The sequence below is a fragment of the Barbatula barbatula genome (genome assembly GCF_947034865.1).
Source record: "Barbatula barbatula genome assembly, chromosome: 11".
NCBI lineage: Eukaryota > Metazoa > Chordata > Actinopteri > Cypriniformes > Nemacheilidae > Barbatula > Barbatula barbatula.
The window spans coordinates 6,611,713-6,632,090 of NC_136774.1; the positions used below are offsets into that span (position 1 = coordinate 6,611,713).

At 39.8% G+C, this 20,378-nt stretch overlaps 1 protein-coding gene across 1 annotated transcript in view; it reads left to right on the forward strand.

The window, feature by feature from the left end:
* pdlim2 (PDZ and LIM domain 2 (mystique)) overlaps window positions 1-20,378 on the forward strand; it is a 58,875-nt gene that overhangs the window by 35,651 nt on the left and 2,846 nt on the right. Inside the window, exons 7-9 of the mRNA XM_079468427.1 lie at window positions 14,255-14,373; window positions 17,728-17,867; window positions 20,224-20,329. Of these exons, the coding sequence (XP_079324553.1) occupies window positions 14,255-14,373; window positions 17,728-17,867; window positions 20,224-20,329 (365 nt within the window). The remainder of the gene's footprint in view (window positions 1-14,254; window positions 14,374-17,727; window positions 17,868-20,223; window positions 20,330-20,378) is intronic.

Here is a 20,378-nt window from a genome sequence, read left to right on the forward strand (position 1 = left end):
CGGAAGGAAGGAGGCAGGAACCGGTGAATGTAAAACATTTCATTAAATAAAAATGCAATAAAACGAACTCAAAATGCACGTTAAAAATCCCGCCCTGCTTGCCACATTAACATCATTATTTATTGCTCTGTGTCTCAGAGCATGGTGTTGTCTGTGAGCGAGGCGGAGTAACGTAGCCCTCAATCACGCTGCAGTTTGTGAGAGCTGTCGCCTTCTCCACCTCATGCACAGTTCAATCCTATAAAGTAAAAATTGGGGCTAATATAGTTATTTATAGTTTTTGACTACAGTCCTTAACGTTAACTGCAAGTAAGCGAATCTTCAACCAGCTGTAGCATTATACCAGTTCGCGACTGTCACGGTCTTGGTTCGGCAGAAGAGCACACTCAGAGTACCAGTGGAAAAAGGGGTTTAAATGAACGGTTAAAAAAAGGCAAAAACTCCACAAAACGTAAATCCACAAAAAGAGTAATCCAAAACGGGAATCGGGTATTGTTAGCAGAATTATAACCAAATAAGCAAGAACAGGTTACAACAAACAACACTCGACGAAGAACTAAAGCAAATACATAGGGATATACATATTCCGGTAATGAGATGCGGGTGTGTGTTTGATCAATAATCAGGGGAATAGTCCGTGAGTCAGTGATGATGCAGGGGTCGTGGTTGATGATGGGGAATCCGGCGTTGTTACACCGACATTTACAGTAAGAACATCTCCATTCCTTTTCGTTTTTTCTTTCACTAAGTGAAGCAACACTTCATAGCTTACTAGTAATAAATACTAAATATATGGCCATAGGCGTTTGAAATATCAGAATTTAAGCCCTACCTTTATCTCCCAGGACTGTTGTTGAATCTTGGTTTGGTGTCCATCACATGCAGCAGCACCATGTTCCACCGTGCCAATATCACAGGGTTTACCTGTGGACTAGCCTGACTTTAAATCGGCGCTACTAAACAAGGATATCGGCTGATGCGGATATATTGAAAATGACAAATATCAGCCTGATATATCGGTCGACCTCTACTTCAAACAATAAAAAAAGACCTCAATGACTTTTGTGGGAACAGAAACACTGGTTACATTTCTATGTAATGACTGTGAATGGTGACAGAAGCTTCCAAGCGTCAGAAAGTTTTTTTATGCTTCTTTCTAAATTCATTGTAATTGGATGAAAACAGTGACTGGCACAGGATTCAGAAATTGTTCTGTGGTTCTGTGGACAGAAAAAACTAAGCAAGTCATATGGGTTTGGAACATCATGGACATGGAACATTTTTGAGCCAATAAATTGTTTCTATTCACTATGGTTTTGTGACACTCGGTTTGTTTCCATTTTCTTTATATCTGTCTCTCTTAATTTATACATTTGGGTGGAGTGGCCCTGATCATCTTCTGTTATATGCATGTTGATTGCAGACCGTGGATCATGCGTTTAAGTACATGCTGGATAACACTTACTCAGGGGGTGTGGCTCATTGGAGCGCTTGCTCAGAACACAAAAAAACAGGCGTAGTTGCTGTTTCCAGCTCAAAACTATTCCATTTCCCATTTGTGTCTTTTCGTCCTCGGAGTGCTCCAACAGGAAGATTTAAGAAGCTGAGCGCTCACTAAAATCATTTTTGGCTTGGTCTGTGTTCCACCTCCCACATTTTCCTTTTTCTTGTTTCCTGAGATGCTCTATTGGGAAACAGTGCTATTTCAAGTTGGATTTCAAACATGGAACTCAGTTTAACTTGGCTTTGAAAGTGTGTCATGCCCATTTATTAAATCTTGAGGTCTCTCACTTTATTGTAGGGCATTATACCGGTTCTTTTATACCCCCTACCATGGCAACTGATATGATGGATACAAACCTGCTAGGGGTTATGGGGCAGCTTTTCGCAGAGATAATGAGTTTGTTTTTGTTGCAGTGTTCACAGAAAAGATCTGAATGAAGTGACAACATTCCACAAGTTGCCTGAAATCTTTTTCCTGCTCTGTCAGGTCAGGCTCCATATACTGTATGTTTTGTAGCCTCACTAAAAATGACATTTAAGATTTAAAGAGAGCATGAAGTACCACGGAAAATCATTTCATTCCCTTGTGAAAAACGATCTGGTGTACTAGATATATTGTAGTTTAATGTTCACAATCCAATTCATGGAAACAATTTATGGAATCGTGAAATTCATGTACATACTGTACATAATTCCTATTCTACAGATTTCATACACCCTGTCAGCAACACTGACTTTTTTATCCAGGTCTCCAGACTTTACTAGGAGCACTGTAGCCCCTGGCTGAACATTTTAGGAGGCACACCTTAAATCAGCCTGCGACGCTATTATTCACATTTCTCCACAAAATAACTATTACTGATACTGACAAAGTTACTTGATGACAGGGAGATCTGCTTCTGCTTATTTAAGAAAAGCCAGAGTCTACAGAGATGCTTTGTTATTGATTGGGGCTAAATGGAGAGACTTTAATCTAAATTCATTTGAACCAACAGAAATTGTGCTTGTCAAAGTATATATGTAATTGTTTACAGTCTTACACAATAAAGCCAAACGAAAGGCCCGTGTTATGTTCTTATAATGATTTTATAATGTATTAAGGACACTTTCCCTCTTGTTCACATCACATGTAAATATAATGTCAAATAAAACTTAACAGGAGCATTCGCCTGTCAATCGTTCTTGCTGTGAACTGATTTGAAATGATCCAGCGCTGTGTCAAGTAATCGCAGATAAATGACGTTTACTGAATTCATCCACGGTTGGTTTCGTTTTGAACGTCTACAATATTAAATTTGTTTGTCCTCGGGCTCAAGAAATCCGTAACGACAAACAGCAACTGAGTGAATAAGTGAGTTATGCGCTCACGTTGTGTATTTACATTTGACGATTCCTGGGAAACATTGACACGTTAGTGACCCACGCTCTGGCACGCTGTTGACTATCATACACAGCCTGCACTGGTGGTTGGCTTGCGTTCTACTAGTCCTTCCACATGAAATAACAACTGGAAGAAATTCCAAATCCGCCGGTCGCACATGCGCGATTACTTGTAAAAAAAATGCTTGTGCTGTCTCAAAATGCGACCATTTAGTCGCAATCTGGGAGCCCTGTCATCGCAGTTTATTATTTCATAGCTAAACTTAAGAGTGACTGTCATTCAACAGCAGTATTTCTAGATGTATTGTGGGCCATTTCAGTCCAGTGTCTGTTGATTTTCAAGAAAAACTAAACTTAAGAGTGACTGTCATTCAACAGCAATGTTAAAGACTGACAGCATCACAAGATGCATGAAAACTGTGATTGTTCAATTCTTCCTAAATATATGTACACATATTACTGTTGTATTGCTTTAAAGTGTATTTGAACTAGTTTTCTTTACAGTATTCGAGGTCTAAAAAATAACAGAAAAGATGCTTTGAATTTTTGACCCTTTTTTGTTTTCTCCAAGAAAATGCAAATAAAAACAATATTATTTAAAATTTTGTAGAAATATTCTAAGTAGTTCACAGAGTAAAAACTTTTACCTAGACATACCTATAAATGGTTAATTCAGAAAAAAAGGTGAACGTTTGAAAAAAAATCTACTGCTGTATAGTGACATTACCGTATAATGGCTAGAGACATCTTCAGAATCGGAAAGGAAGGTAAACAAGGAAAGGTTCAGGGATTTTAAAATCATCTGGTACCTGAACCCCCCAGAGGTCACAGCACAACATCTTTGGTAACAGTTACTATCAGAGTGATTTAGGAAATAGGATGTGGAGATATACAAAAGTTCAGTGCACTGGTTTGAGTGTCTGTCATCTACTGATCCAAATGCTTTAGTTACAATTCTTTCCCGTTCATCCTCACTGTATCATACTGTGATACAGTGTATCGCATTCCGCATGCCTCTGTTTGTATGTCATGGGCGCTTTTTATCAAGATTAAGAATGAATAACCAGCCCAGCTCTTTGAAGAGCACATCAAAATCCCACAGGGCTCTACATGTAAAAACAAAAGGCTTCCTTTGTGATATAAAGCAGGAGACATGTCACAAAACGACAGTGTATTATAGCAACCTTTAAGATTATTTCAAGTTACATGCTTTGACACAGGATACCGGTCACAACAGTGAACTGATACTTGCATATTGTTAAACATCTGTGACACGCTGAAGAGTTTTAAACATCAAAGGTTCTTATAACATGCTTATTCGGACCTGACTGGAATAAAGATGAGCCCTCAGCAATTTAAGGACGGTTAGAGATGATGAGCAGTGGTGACTGTGGTATCACCCTCTTAGTTTTTCTGTCTCCTCTCTCATTTGAGGTTTCTTGGGCAGGCGAACATCATAAATGGATGATGAAGTCCACAGTTTTAACAAGGTCCTAATGAATACCAGATGCCTAATGAGTTAGATTTTCGGCTACAGTTATACCACTTTAACACATTTTAATAGAAAGTAAGAGCTGTTAACTCTGTGTCCAGTTTGCCATACATGCTGAGGTTACTTTAATGGGATTGCATTGATTACGACCATAGTGTGAAACCGAGCATTCTGAATTCCTTGTGGTAGACTTGAAGGTGTTGGAAAATATGCCCTTTGCATCTTGCTTTACATACAGATTTATTTGCTGCAAGGTCCTTTTTGCTAATTCTACTGTCCAGCTTATGCAAGTGAGATGGCATGTCATTCTGTAGTCAACATTAGTTTCTGAATACATGGACTATGACATGATATATATGTGATGAGTTTGTATAAAGCAGCCGGGTACATGGCATGAATCATGCCCAACGTCATGTTTGGGTGATTGTTGAAAACAGAAGAGCAGTGTGGCATGCAGCTTTTTAATGTTCACCCTGTAGATCAAGGCTAGGCAGCTGGCGGCCCGCAGGCCAAATGCGGCCCGCCGATCATCTCAACCTGGCCCGCCTTCACATTTCAAATAAGTGGAGAGAATTTTAAGAGCGGTGCGCTTTAAGAAATGTACGCCCTGAGACGCCAAATCTATGAACTCCAAAACGCTGTCACATTCAATACAAAAGTAATATTCATAACAATACTGACGTCTTATAAAGCGATTTGATCGGTCTGTCCAGAAAAATGTATCTTTTTGAAACGTTATAATCTGCAATGCACAGCCACGGGCAGTCGGCACGCAATAGGTGTGCAAACCGATAGTTACTGCAGGAACGGTACACCACTTGAACGGTTGTCTCGGATAATGGAAAACGGTGTTGTTTTTATTGCAGCATTCATTAACTATGTATGATTTAAACGGCAAAATTAACAAAAAAATTTTTTGTTCATCTCCCTCCAGAACTCGCACTACATAGGATCTGCCCTTTATGTGCATGGGGCACATGAGTGCGATTGGAATTCACCTGAAGATGTGATAATAGCGTTCGGTTTTAGCGTTCAGATCAACTGATTGTTTTTATAAAAGGGCAATTTAGCGTCACAAGGGGCAGGGATTTCTTTTATGCTGAAAATATTATCATTTTTGAATTTCATTGATTTGAATTTTATTGCTTCAACCTATTATATTCATAAATATCTATTTGAAAAAAAATGCCAACCATATCTTGGATGGACTGGTGGTGAGTAAATTGACAGCAATTTTATGTTCGGGTAAACAAATGCATCAAGGAATATAAAATACTATTAAAAAGACGACATCCCTTTTAATTAAATATCATAAAAAGACACATGCAATATCTGACTGCATGTTTTAAACTATGATCTAAAAGGGGCAGCGACAAAAACAGTATAAAATAACAGAAATACAAAATTACAGACGAAATGAGGATATAGAAAAAAAAATCCCCTGCATCCCATTTATAATTTTAGAAAAGTAGTTGAAGACACCTGCTGTAGATACTGTACAATTGGTTACATTTCTAGATCAGATGTTATGATGTTGAAAAATGCATGTTTCTGCAAAGTCATCCTCGGCCACTAGTCCAGTTTGCACAATATCCAATCACGAAATATAATATAGAGACTCCTGATGTTATTTAAGGAATTTTGATTTATTTGTAAAGGTTTCACTTTTATTGCCAAATAAAAGCCAATAAACCTTTGGACATGGGCCATGGCTCATATCGTCTAATGTACCAATAGCTTCTGAATGTAATTTCCAAACTTAACTCATACTTTATGAACCTCAGGGCAAACAAAGCCATATGTAATAAAATTGCACCCCCAGAGCTGAAAGAAATTATTTGAAAATCCTCACAACTCGCATCTGCCTGGACCCCAGCGATTTGCCATATGTGGTATTTGCTAAATAAATGTCCTCTTAATGTTGCTAATAATTTTGGGTTATAACTGTTTAAAGACCCTGACGAAAAATGATAAATAAGCAATGAGAGTATATTTGTCCTTTGCCTGGCATGCAGGAGTTAAATGAGCATTGCTTGCAGCCATCAGTATTGATATGAAACACTCACACTTTCAATTTTCTTCATTTGCACATGTAATCCCAGGGGTGTGGTCTAGTGGTCAAAGATTTGGATTGGTAGCTCAAAGGGTGTAGATTTGAACCCCACACAGGCTGATATGTATGCTGATCCTTATGGAGCATCAACATTCAAGTACTACAGATTTGAGATTTGCGTTGGCGCACAAACCAGCAGAAGTGTTGTATTTTATTGGTATAAGCCTTAAAAGCACTGGGGAAGTGCCCACAATGCATTGCTTCTATCAAAGCATTTAAGAGCGTAGTAAGACAAATGCTGACTCCAACACTTGTCAATCACAAATGCAACTACAAATTCTCACCTCTCAGTAGGAAGTTTCTACACCTCCAAAACTGCTGCACATTTGACAGCTAAAGGCTCTCTGGATCCACTGCCCAAACTCAAAGAACCCTTTTTCCTGTGCTTGGGCTACACTATGTCCTCTGATACATAGTCATACTATATGCTGCTCACCATATTAATGATGTGCCCTGGAGCCTCAAACAGAAATGTTATGGTTTACATGTGGGGTGAGTCACTGCGTACAATCCCTGGCACCATGTGTGTGGTTTCTACATTATTATCCTAAACAAACCTGTGGCACGTCATTATAATAAGCGCTCATACAGTGAATGGCTTTGGGGAAATGATAACATCAGAAAAGTGGGCTGAATCTAGTCATGGGCTATTCTGTGTGCGTTCCTTAATGAAAGAGTCATGCAACATTTGAGAGACAGCGATCTGAGTAACACTCATGTCATGCAGCTTCTGTCTGTGAGAACTTTGTAGTGCTTGGTAGTGCCTATGGATGGTAATATAGAAACCAATAAATAAAGAGAAGCAAATTCATTTATTTTACACTCTTAAAGGAGCTGTATGTAATAATTTGATGTTTGTAGACATTTTGTACATATTGGTATATCCAAAAGACAATGCTATAGCCAGTTCTTCTACTCTAAAATGTGTATTCTGTGCAGGAATGTCTGTTTTTGTTTTGGTCCATGTGACCCCACACACTGACAATTTACCCACTATAATGTAATACCAGTTGGTGAAAATCACAGCATATTGCAGCCAATAAACGGGATGGCAGATTCCACCCTCTAAAGTGTTGCAAACTTAGAAACAATTACTATATTATTTTACAATATAGAGTAATATCAAATTTTATCACGATTATTTAAACAAGACTGCAATATGACCTGTAAATGCGACCTCCGGCGGACGCAACCTCTGAAACCAGCTGCTGATTGAGTGATATGTGCAAACAACAAAACACCTGCAAACGTTTTATTATCAGATAAACTTCGTGTAAGAGTTCATGCTTTCCATTACACTCCTGTAAGTCTCTGGCAACTCCTATGTGCGTCGATTCTGGGGCGGGGAAAAACCCTCTCCAATATTTTGAATTTGGACTGCGATACCAAGCTCAACCGCTAGTTGTCAATGTTACATATGGCTCCTTTAAATCTATTTAGTGTGCCTTCTGAAGATGTCACGATATAGCTTATATGCACCTCAGTTTTATTCATTGTGACATTCCCATTTGTTGTTATCATTCTCTCCATTATCAGGACTCAGGAAAACAAAACTTAAAAGTTATTAATAAAATATGAATTTAAAGGGATACGGTCATCCTTTACTCATGTCAGATCTCACCCCCATTGTCTCCCATAGCAATTATTTACTATGGCAGTAATTGGGGGATGAGATCTGACATTCTTCCAAATATCTTTGTGTGTTCAGCAGAACAAATAAATGTATACCGGTTTGAAACAATCTGAGGGTGAACAAATGATGACAGATTTGTCATTTTTTGGTGAACCGTCTCCTTTTAAAATAGTTTTTGCCTTTATTCTTTAGTCTTACAGAATTTAGTCGTTGTGCAAAAACATAACACATTTAAAAAACTGTATTTGACCAGGATAGGCGTTGGGTCTCGTGTCGAGTACCGAAGAGAACACGTCCTATCTTGGCTTTATACTTAATTCATAATTTTGTATATAGTCCTCTTTCTCCTGGTCGTTTTTTTCTATTTAGTTACAATATAGCCTTACTTAGCTCAGGTTGGTTGGTGCTTTGAAGAAAAACATTGACCATCCTTTGCCTCATGGGCAGACCAACATGGATTCTGCAGATTCTGCGTTTTTCCTGTGGGGTCAATGAAATTTTAGCATAACATGGATTTGAACATGAATTATACTGTCTTATCAATAACACTTTTGTAGCTGCTTACACTAGAGGATTGTTTTTAAATAATGAACTGTAAAATGTGTTGTTTTAATTTATGCCTTGCATAAATGTTTTATTGTAACCATAGTTTCCATCAGTGCCACAGTTACTGTTGCTACTTTTAACTATATTAAAATGTTGGGTGCTGTGGTAACTTGGCTAGCACAGATTGGATAAATTAAACATTGACAACTTCTTTTTATTTTGAGTATAGTTAAAGGAACAGAAACTAAAGAGAAACTTTCAATTACAAAAAATAGCCGTAGGCCGCAAGTTTTATTTAATATAGTAAACTCTGTTTTTAATCCAAAAATGTATGTGCTCTCTCACTCTCCCCTTATCACTTGTGAGTCTATTTGATCCTTCAGTTGTCCCAAAATGGTCTTTGAGGTCAGCCGACCAGCTGGTTTTAAAGACTCCTCAAGAAGAGGAGTCAAAAAGACTCCAATCATCGTGCCTCACGAACTCTTGCGTCCATTGGCCAAATAACTTTTTTAATTCTATAAATATGTAAAACGAAGGTGTGTCTGTAGCCAAGTAATGTAATAAGTGGATAGCTATTGTGGTTTTCCATGATTCTGCTGTAGGTGTTTTGTGCTTAAGCCGCATACACGTGCATGACCTTGAACTCGATCATCCTTAAGTTATTTCGAGTAAACCGTTATCGACAATGTATCGATGATTAATTCGATGATTCACATCCCTAATTTGTTCTGATGAACACAGAGAAACATATTTTGAAGAATGTAGAAATGCAAAAAGTTCTGGGAAATTGTAATATTTCCTACTATAGCAGTCAATGGCGAGCAAGAACTGCTTGGTTTCAAGCATTCTTCAATTTATGTTTCTCTCTGTTCATCAGAACAAAGTTACTCAAGCACGAGTAAATGATGACAGAATTTAAACTTTTGGGTGAAATTTCCTTTTAAGAGTTGTGTTTGGGTAAGTCTGAAGCAATCTTAACAAGCCTTTGTATCAAAACAATACAGTAGTGTTGTATGGTATTTCCTCATGCAGATGGTTGGATAGCTACAGTATGCAAGCGTGTGTGTGTGAATATTTCTGTCCCGTCCTGGAGATGTTTTGAAGCACTGATTGCGGTGTATGAAAGCTAGTCAGAGGCGTTGAACTGTGCTAGCCGGAGGAAAGACTTGAGGAAAAGCTTGTGATTGCAAATTGACTTCCTTTCCTTCTCATAACCTCAGTCCAACACAAACACAGCTTACATCCTCACACACACATACACAGGGCAAGAAGGGAATGCACCCTTTGCAAAGTACAACACTTACTCTATAAATGGTCAAGCACAGATGCAAATGAGCTGGTTGGATTGCACAGCATCGCCAGAAAGACAAGGTCAATATAGAGCGGATCAATGAAGTAGTGACATTGCATGTTTTCCATTTGCCTTCTCCTGCTTCCCCATTATGCATGCGTGTTTGTTTCTCCCGGTTTGCCTTTGTTTGGGTGTGACTACATTCCTGGCAAGCTTCTCTAGATCTTAACTGCGTGCTTTTGATGGGCACTATGTCTGGAAGCAGTCTACAAACTTTACCAGTACAGTAAGTTTTCGTGGAAGTGTGTACAGGTTGTGAACAGGTTTTTATCCATCTATGGTGGGGGCATGGAAGACCCCGGGCCCCAGCTGACTTCCAAGGGGGCCTCAAGATGATAAATATTTTGAAATGAGCATAGAAATACAAGTAGTTTTTTGGTCAATTTTATAATGAATAAATTTTTATCCAGTATAGTCAAAAAGAACCCCTGCATTAAGGTCTTATAATATATATTTTAAGACCTTAGTGTATATAGAAAAAAACATTACATTTCTTGCGCCTCAGTGCGCACAAATGAAATGCAATAAATGTGTTAATCTCATCTTGCTTTAAGAAGCAGATGTCTGTTATTTGGAAATGCAGACAGTGAGATTATATCGAACCATATTGATGGCAAAGATCGCTGGACGAGCCGCCTTCCTCACCACAATCGCATCTTACGAAATAAAACATTTACTTATAAAAAAAACATTTTCGATCAATTGTCTTTGTAGACATTTTATTAGCATCTTTTTTATGCAATATCTCAAAACATGCATTAGGTGTAAAATAGGTGGATTGAAACATGACTGTTGAAGAAAGAATCTGAACCAATAGGTCACCACAATAACATGTCAAGATTTTAGATTTTTTACCTTACTAAACTGCATAGCAACAGCCTAGCAACCACTCAGAACACTGTAACGCTTGTTTAAGAACTTCCTGTTTCACTACACAAATGTTTGAACAAAATTCAACCATCAGAAGATTTATTACCAGATTAACCGGAAGTGCTGCTGGACTAGTGTCTGTTTTGCGACCTGGTCTGTAGACCGTATACAGTAGCAAGCACTTCAAGCACTTTACTGTTGCAGCTGCTATTTTCAACCCTTGTTCAGTTTCTCACTGTGTCCTCTGTTAACTGATTCTCCATGACCTCATGGCTGTTTCTGCATCAGAACCCTCCACCAGGTTATGCTCCGTCTACTTCAATTTGTGATGGAGAAGCGCTTGGCACTGTCCACAGCCAGATATTTGCCTTTGTGTCAGAGAAACTCCCTTCGTGTGCGCCAGCCATGTGTCAAGAAACCGCAAAATATTAGATTGAATTGTGGGGCTTTAAAAGGGTCAGTCCTCATTTCTCAGTTAGCAGCTTTCAAATAACATAACAATCTTCGGAAATCTTGTGCTGGCTAAAGTGATGTGTGAAAAGTATAGAAGCGTCCTTTTCTTGTTGTGTTTTGAGATAATATGCAATGTTCTATGCATACGATTGGATTCGGTAAAGAAAGCAAAAGATTGTTTAAAAAGTGAGCGGTGAGTAGTGTTGGTTACCTTTGCACACACCGCTTATGAATTTAAGCGTTCATGATCGTAGCAGTAATGAGAGTTGTGGAGGAAAGGAGGAACAGTATTAGTCTGTATATGAGTATGTTTGCTTTTGCACATTTTGAGTTCCCAATAGTTCCCTGTGTGTGTGTTGGGTTAAAAGTATGTATACCTGGTCTGTGTCCACTGATCATTCAAAGTTTAAGTCCTTTAAACACTGAAATGCATTCACACAAACATACACATTTAATTTGGGAAGTAAATTAAATAAGTAAATAAAGAGCAATACAATATAATAGTATTCGGTATAAGTCAAACAAAACAAAAATGTCAATTTCCATCATGGTCCTGTTTTCAACACCTGGACACAATCGCTGCCATCCAGCAAAAGTTTAGACTATACTGTGATATGTTTGTATGAAGAATGAGCACTTTCCTCCTCAAGTGATTCAAATAAACACATTCGTGTTTTGGCTCAGAGGAAGTTTGACAGTCATGAGTGAATCGCTCATAAAAACCATCAAGATAATTTACAGGATGTCCTGTTTAACTTGTGTAGGACTCCCCCTAGTGGTGTATACGCTGAATTTTATTTTTTGTGCTTGCTTTAAAGTCTTTACATGAAAACATTTTTAATGCTATCATAAAAAGTGTATTCTTTACTAATCATACTACGCTTTATTTAAATAAATCCATTTATAAGTGAAAACATTTTTATATGTGTATGTATGCAGCAAAACAATGTAGACAGGTAACAAAATGTTTATGAACATTCCCATTAAATTATTGGAAGTTATCACTACATGTAGAAAGCATTTCACTAGCAATGCTAAACACATGTATTATATCAATATTTATACAATAACATTCAACATATATAATACGTTTATATAATGTAGCCCTGTTAGCAGAGCAAGATGCACATGACGATGAAACTAATGGTAAAGATCAAGGAGACCGAATTGAAGGTTTGAATCTTGGTAGAAGAAAAAGATCCAAGACCAGCAGTTATGTAAACTTTAAACTTGCACCAGCATAAGCAGCAGGTAGAGGTGACACTAGGTAACACTATATATTTAGATGGATATGTTTCTCTGTGTTTATGGAAAGACTTGAGGGATTTACATGCATTTAGCACATATTCAGCACACATGTAGGTTAAAGGAAATGTTCGCTGAGAATTGAACCTGTGACCTTGGGTTGATTCTTCCAGTTAATCTACATAGCTTAATGTCATTTAGAAATGACATTACAGCGAGTTATAATGCAGGTGTTGCCCACAGAACGTAGCGTGTGTACTCTCCTGGTATTCAAAACATCCGTGCAGTCGATCAGATCGTCACAGCGGTTGATAATTGCTTCAGAGCAGGCGGAAATGCTCTTGGCTGCACTTTCGTCAAGTTTGGAGGACAGAGCCAAACAGCCCCAGGTGGAATTTGTCAGTCAAGAGGCTTGAGAACAGCCTCCTCTGTATAAAAGCCTGAATAGGGAATTTCGTACAGCTGGTGTCAGAAGAGCTGCCCAGGATAACATCCATCAGCATTAGGGCCAAACATCTGCGAGCGTGCTTTCCTCCAGCCCTCTCATTTGTCTTTGCCAGCACACACTTCCACCAGACACTGTAGAAAAGGCCATCAGCAGCTCCACGAGGCTCGCACGGAAGGCTTTCTGCAAGTTCACTTAGACTCCATGTGAAATTGATTGTGCTAGAATCTCCACAGCCAAGAAATCACTCGATCACAGTCGAAGACACCAGAACCAGCTGAGACGATGACAGATGCGCATACTTCCAGCTTTAGTCAGAATTAGAAACGCTTTTTCATCTCGGGGTGATGATTTTTTTGGTTTGTCTTGATGTGTGAGAAAAACCTGACGTGTTGGGCCATGTGTGGGAATGCGTCTCGTATGCTAAGCATCTGATATTGACCACCACCTGTTGCCTTGGTCAAAGTCAGTGCTCCAGTCTGCTTGTTAAAGGGATACACAAAAATTGTCAGCATTTACTCACCATTAAGTTGTTTCAAACCTGTTTGAATTACTTTCTTTGACTGAACTCAAAAGAAGACATTTAGAAGGATGTTAGCAATTTTCAGTTCTGGGACATCATTGACTACGATTGTAGAAAAAATGATTGTATATATTTCCGAGTCGGGTGATTGCGGCGTCATAAAGTGAGGTGCGTCTTTATACGATGCGGGATGCACAGGCGCGTGTCTTTATATAACGCGTCTTACAGTTATAAAGGCAGGACTGTCTGTACAGCGTGAATTTATATGCCCTGTAGCCTTGTTCGTATTTGTTAAAGAAGTTATTTGCAGCACAGAGCAGCGAGATTCACGTGATGAAAGTGAAACATTTGTTGGAATCACAATGCCGGCTCACCATGCAGGTTGCAATGGTCAACTGAAGAACTTGACATTTTATGGAGATGCAACCGTGCTCTCCAGAATGACCTCATTTATGGATTTTATCATTTACAAAACAAGGGTGGCAATTTATTTTTGCCCTTTGGATTGTAATGCACACACAAGGTTGCTCAACCCTAGTCATCTCTTAGCAACTGCAGGTGCCTCGGCATGGGGTCCAAGACATTGGGAAGATAACATAGACATCTGCTGAGCAAACATACCAACACACACTTGCGAAGTATTCCTGTCATGGGGTTGTATTTGATTTCTGACAGCATGTTTGTTTTCCAATGCGTGTAGGAGATCTCACCTGTGGATTACCGCAGTAATTCCCTATCCAGTCGGACGCCAACTCCACCTGGACGATACTCTCCACACAGCCCCATCGATCGAGAGCTATCCGTTTCCCCACGCCGCAGGTACACAAACCCCATTTCACAAACGCTGCTTTTTTATGGTAGTTTAGGGTTTACAATATTATCCGTGTTGTTTTTTGCCTGCTGTAGACATGGGGAATGTTGTTTACTGTTCTGCTGTGATTATTTGTTTTCGTTCAATTTTGCACACACATTGTCGTCTCTGGATTTATTTTGGCTTCATTCAGTCGGCTGTTCTGAATGAGTCACAACCTGGAAGATGTCCTGAAAATCTCTGTCTGTCTTTTGTTTGTCTATTTTTCTTTATAGAAAAGGATTATATCATGTCTGCCTCTTATTGCCCCCCACTCATCCACGCATCCCACCCCCCTTTTGCTTAACCAATACAATTCTATCCATTTTGTTGACCACACCCCCTTTAGCTGTCAACCAATACGTGGTAGCCCAAACTCATACCTTTCAGACCAAAACTCTCAGCGTTCGCATGGCTCAAAGATCGACAGAGAGGTGTGAGTGTTCGTGTACTTTGCTGTCTCGTGTGCATGTGTGTGTTTGCTGGATGTGTGGACTGTTGTCACTGTAGGCTCCACAACAAGAGTTGCAAAGGAATTCTGGTTTGCTTGTACGAGGTAAGTCCTAAAATGTTCAGCCTTTTTCTTCAAACCCAAGGCATGAAAAGGTCCTCGGGGGGGGATATTGTAATCTGAGACTAAAGTTCTTCTTAGTGCTTTAAGATCTGTTTTGACTGCTCTGTTGTAAACATGTTTATTGAGCTTTAAGATGCTGATCTAAGTTCAGGCAAATATGTATGCATGCTTAATAATTAATCTTAATAACTGTTAGAAGTACTGTAAAAGTACTCGGATAAACAAAAACAAGCTTTCGTTTGACTGCAACAGTTGTTTATACCATGAATCAGGAACATTGTCTGGTGCCCTGTGACAGTGGACCCCAAAAAGATCTCGCAATAGTATAACCTACTCCTCAGGGAAGGGGGCCCACCCATTAAACATCATCCCCACCCCGTGAATTCAAGCCTCAGCCCTGTGGGGAACAGGGAAAATGTAAACCTGCTGTCTGGTTTTAATTTGAAGCATGTTCTGCGTATAGATGGCGAATCAAAAAATTGCATTTACATTTGAGATTGAGATTTACAGTGTGCTCCGTTTCTCTGTCCATTTCTTTCCTTTATTAATTTGAATGTTCCAAATGCATCACTCTTTTATTTCATTTATTCTGTGATGTCTTTAAAAAAATGTCATCTTGACATTTCACATGAATCATGAATTCTAACACACACACGAACAAGTCACGCCGGTTTCTTATGACAACCACACCCAGATACTCGATGAACCCACATGACACTTTTTGGACATTAAAACACCCACATGCTCATTGCAAATCGGTTTGGTTATGGTTGTCTATTGTTCTACCTCTTCTAGGGACAAAATATGCAGCATTTGCTTCTTATAAGGTCATTCGTTCTTTTTTTGTAGTAGTGGCTGTTGGTTAATCATTTCTCAACACACATCATGTCTTTGCTATATAAAGCAAGCTTGACAACCTTGTTTTCATAGAGCAAACGGCACACGGTTTGTCAAGGCAATTGTTGCTGAGAGGATCTGTTACCGCGTCCGTTGTGAAACTGCATGCACTGTGCACCTGACATTCTTTGTTTTGCCATGTCAACATGCACTTTTGATATGCTGACATCATGCAAAATAACCATAGGTAATAGAACAAAACGCATGGGTTTCCATTAGTGATGTTTATAGTAATGCCATATTGAAGTTAAATATACATTAGCTGAGAAGCTTCCGGATTAAATCCAGATTAAGTGTTTAAACGGGTCTTTTCGCACAGGTGCATTGTAGCATCTCACTGCACATTTTGAGTTCTTAACACTTGAGTGTGTTTGAAGAGTAAAGCTCTTGTAAGCAGATGTTTTTTGTGTTGTGTGTTATGTGTGTGCGTGTGTGGATACAGTGTTAAGTATTCTCATATGTAAGCATTTTTCCTCCAGGGTGAATGTCTTGGCCGTGTGGCAGTGAACCAATGGGTGTAATGCAGGAATGAGATGCCCATGTGCGAGAGGAATGTTGTGTGAAATAAAAACAGCATTTTAAACAGCGTTTACGACAGCCTCATGCATAATATAACCAGGTGGCCATAAACCTTCTGTTGGCTGGCTACTGTAAATAGACTAAACAGCTCATTAATATCATCTTACTAAAACATCCTAAACAAACACAGACACACAATTTTTAATGGACATTCAGGGATGGACGTTTACTTTTTTTGTACATAGCACCAGCTAAAGAGGTTTCAAGTTTTGTAGCACAGGCCAAATAGCAGCTCTGTGGATGAAGTTCATGTGTTCATGTCGTCGTATAGTGAGATAGTCGAATCCGTAACGCTTGTAACATGTTATAGTGTGTAAATCATTCACTCGTGCACACAGAACAAGCAGATGACAAATTTAAATAGTAGAAATCCGACAATGTGTTTCCTTCCATAATTTCCCACATTGCACAGATCAAAGGGCTTTAGCTCAATGGACACAATACAGCCGGAAAACAAGTCTTGATTGCAAAAACTACATCAAATTAAAATAAATAGTGGTTAATCTCACACACGAATAAACACAACGACAAACGCACTTCACACAAACGAGCGGCTCTGTCTAATGCACGTTTAAAACCGTATCGCACGTGTGATAGACTATTACATTTATTCTTAGCACAGACCGATTTTATTTAGTAGCACATATATGTTGCACTGTACATCCCTGAAATAAAACTTTTTGGAATAATAACTGAAATGACAAATGTAACTTCAGGAACTGTTGTGAGGAAAATGAATCCAAAATCAATTGGAAGTTGTTATAATTTAGCAGCTTTAGTATACGCTCACTTTTTCCAACCTTACAGATAATTTTATTTATATTTTCACACTGATAAAAATACACCATTGTTGCAGTGATTTAGTTTTAATTGCAGGTCTTCATTCAAGATTAAAGCAACATTCCACAGCTTGACAGTCAGTCCATCTTGTACATCACATTGTTGTCGGTGTAAAGGAGATATAGTTATAGTTTAAAGAGCAGCATTACATTTGTGAAAAGATGTGTTAGTAGTGAGGAAACTTTTATTACATCATGTCCTAAACAGGCCCATTTCCAGTCATCTTTCTTTCCCCACTGAGAGTGTAATGCTGCACAAATTCAAAATCACAGATTTGATATTTAGAATAGAGAGATACTATACTGTATGTGGTGCAGGATTTTGTAACCGTTGGATTTCACTGTCAAGAAATGATGCTATATAAACAGAATCTAAAAGACGGTTGTGGAGGAGTGAAAGTTAAATCTCATTATGTCAATCTTCTCTCTCTTAGTTCGGACTTTACCATGCAGCGATTCGACAGAGACTCAGAGGTGTATAAGATGATTCAGGAGAATAAGGAGTCCCGTGCGGCTCCTCGGCAGTCCAGCACCTTCAAGATGTTGCAAGAGGTGCTAGAGGCTGATGAGAGAGGTGATACACAGCACACTTATTTCCTGTCCATTTAAAAATCAATTCACAATTTTACAAACAAAATAGGAAAACAAAGCAGAGTGATCATTTACAAGTAATTTAACTCATGAACAAAGACCAAACCGGTAATTTGAGCTTTGACTAAAGGCTTGCAAACTGATCTAAAACAAACACCGTATATCAGACTAAAGACAATATCAGTGTTTTCTCAGTGCTACTTCTGGAATCTGATTTATTTGGTGTTTGATATCAGTTTGCATAATGTATCCAGACATGAGCCATAAAACGTTTTTGTTGGTTGATGAGTCATGTTTTACATGACCGTCTATATGGTTGAACTAGGCAAATGTTCGTTATAGCTGTGAAGTCTTGGAATTGAGACTAATGTAACATTTTCTTATCAAAATTTCAATTCAACAATTTATTTATTTTCAAAATATTAGCAATTGGATTTTAACGCCATTGGCTCACATATCTTTGAAGCTGCACTGTCTTTGCTTGAGACTGTAATGAATGAGAAATTTCTAATCTTTCAAAAAGAAATATTACATAAACTATATTACATTTCTTCAATCATGCAAATCACATACTTGTTTTAGCATGTAATTCAATCTTTTAATATACAGCAAGACTGTAATCGGAACAGCGCTGGTTTCTTTTGACTTTATGTTGATGTTCGTGCTTGCCTTTGTAATGAGTTTTAGTGTGACTTGCGAGCAGTCACACTTCAAGTTTGCTGTGTGTAATAAAGTTCGTAAGAAGGGAAGGAAGGAGGCGGGAACCGGCGAACATTCAAACTTTAAAACTTTAATTAAATAAACAATAAACACTAAACACGGAAGTAGCCGACAGCCACCTCACGGTAGACTGCCGGCCATAAAACATACACAACTAAACATATGTCCGGGCCCGGTCCTCTCTCGTCAACAGTCCTGCCGAACATCCATTTAAGCTCCCAATCTCCTCCGTGATAAGATGCGGGACCGGTGCGCGCACAGCTGCTTCCACTTATCACTCACGCCACCGGCCCCGCGTCACGGCTCTCGTCCCGCCTTTCTCACCACATACCCCCATCACCCCTTACAGGCCGGGGGGCACCCCCGAGACTGTACCTACTCCCCCCCCGGGGAGCCAGTCTCGGAGTCGGCAGCGCCTGGGGGCATGCACCGGCGAGACGAAAGAACGGAGACGGGAGCCCCCGGAGTGACAGGGACGAGAGAGGGGAGAGAGGAAAAGAAAAAAAAATTGTCCGGTTCCCTGACATGCTGTCGCTCGGTCCTCAGCCAGCCGAGAAACTCTTCCTCGCGGTGCCATGCGATGGTACTGGACGCTCGGTGGACGGCTCGATCCTCCTCCGCCCCCTGGCGGCCGGCGATGGCCCTCCAGCTGAGGGCAGCTGGTCTTCCGTTCCCTGCTCCTCCCCATCATGGCGGCTGGCAGCATGCTCGGCCCACGGCGAACGGGCCTTGGCTCCCTCCTGGACGGCAGCCACCCCACCTCGTCCCATCCGACTTCTTGATCCAGCACCACCGCCTCGGGCAGCTACTCGCGGACTTCCCCCGTCCGCGCTGCCCGAACTCCTCAGCACCGCGATCACCCTCGGCAGCGAGGGCTCTCTGACAGCATGTCCCTCCTTCCTCCCGGCTTTCGGCACCAATGTAATAAAGATCCGTAGAAGGGAAGGAAGGAGGCGGGAACCGGCGAACATTCAACAATAAAACTTTAATTAAATAAACAATAAACACTGACGTAACAAACCGGCAGCCACCTCACGGTAGACTGCCGGCCATAAAACATACACACACTTAACATATGTCTGGGCCCGGTACTCTCTCGTCAACAGTCCTGCCGAACATCCATTTAAGCTCCCAATCTCCTCCGTGATAAGATGCGGGACCGGTGCGCGCACAGCTGCTTCCACTTATCACTCACGCCACCGGCCCCGCGTCACGGCTCTCGTCCCGCCTTTCTCACCACACTGTGTTTTACCAGCGATTGTAAAATAGACAGGAAGTAAATTTTGTGCGTCCGATAAAACCGTCTGTACACCATTATGTCTCCACACATCCAAGTGTTGCCTTTGGGTTAATGGTCTTATCTAATTGACCTTCGGCTGGATTAGACAGTGAAAGTGTCCCGTGTGTGTGTAAACACGTGATGTGTTCATATTGGCTGTCAAGAAGAATGTTCGTATAAACACTGTAACAAGGCACCAGCCTTTTAAAAGAACAGCTAACCATTAAAAAAATGTATGTGTGCACAGGACAAATAGAGTTGGTGGTGGAAGATGCATGGTGGTACTTCAGTCACTGAAGGTTTTATATCTTTGGTTTATTTTGTTTTTGTTTATTCACAGAGGCTGCCATTCGTTTTCCTGGAAAACTGTCACCGAGCCCCTCGAGCCCCACGGTTTCTGGGGGGAAAAAACACCACACCTGTGAAAAATGTGGGAACAGTATTGTGTAAGATACAACACCATTCATGTAGTTTTTTCAAATTATGTTTAGTTTT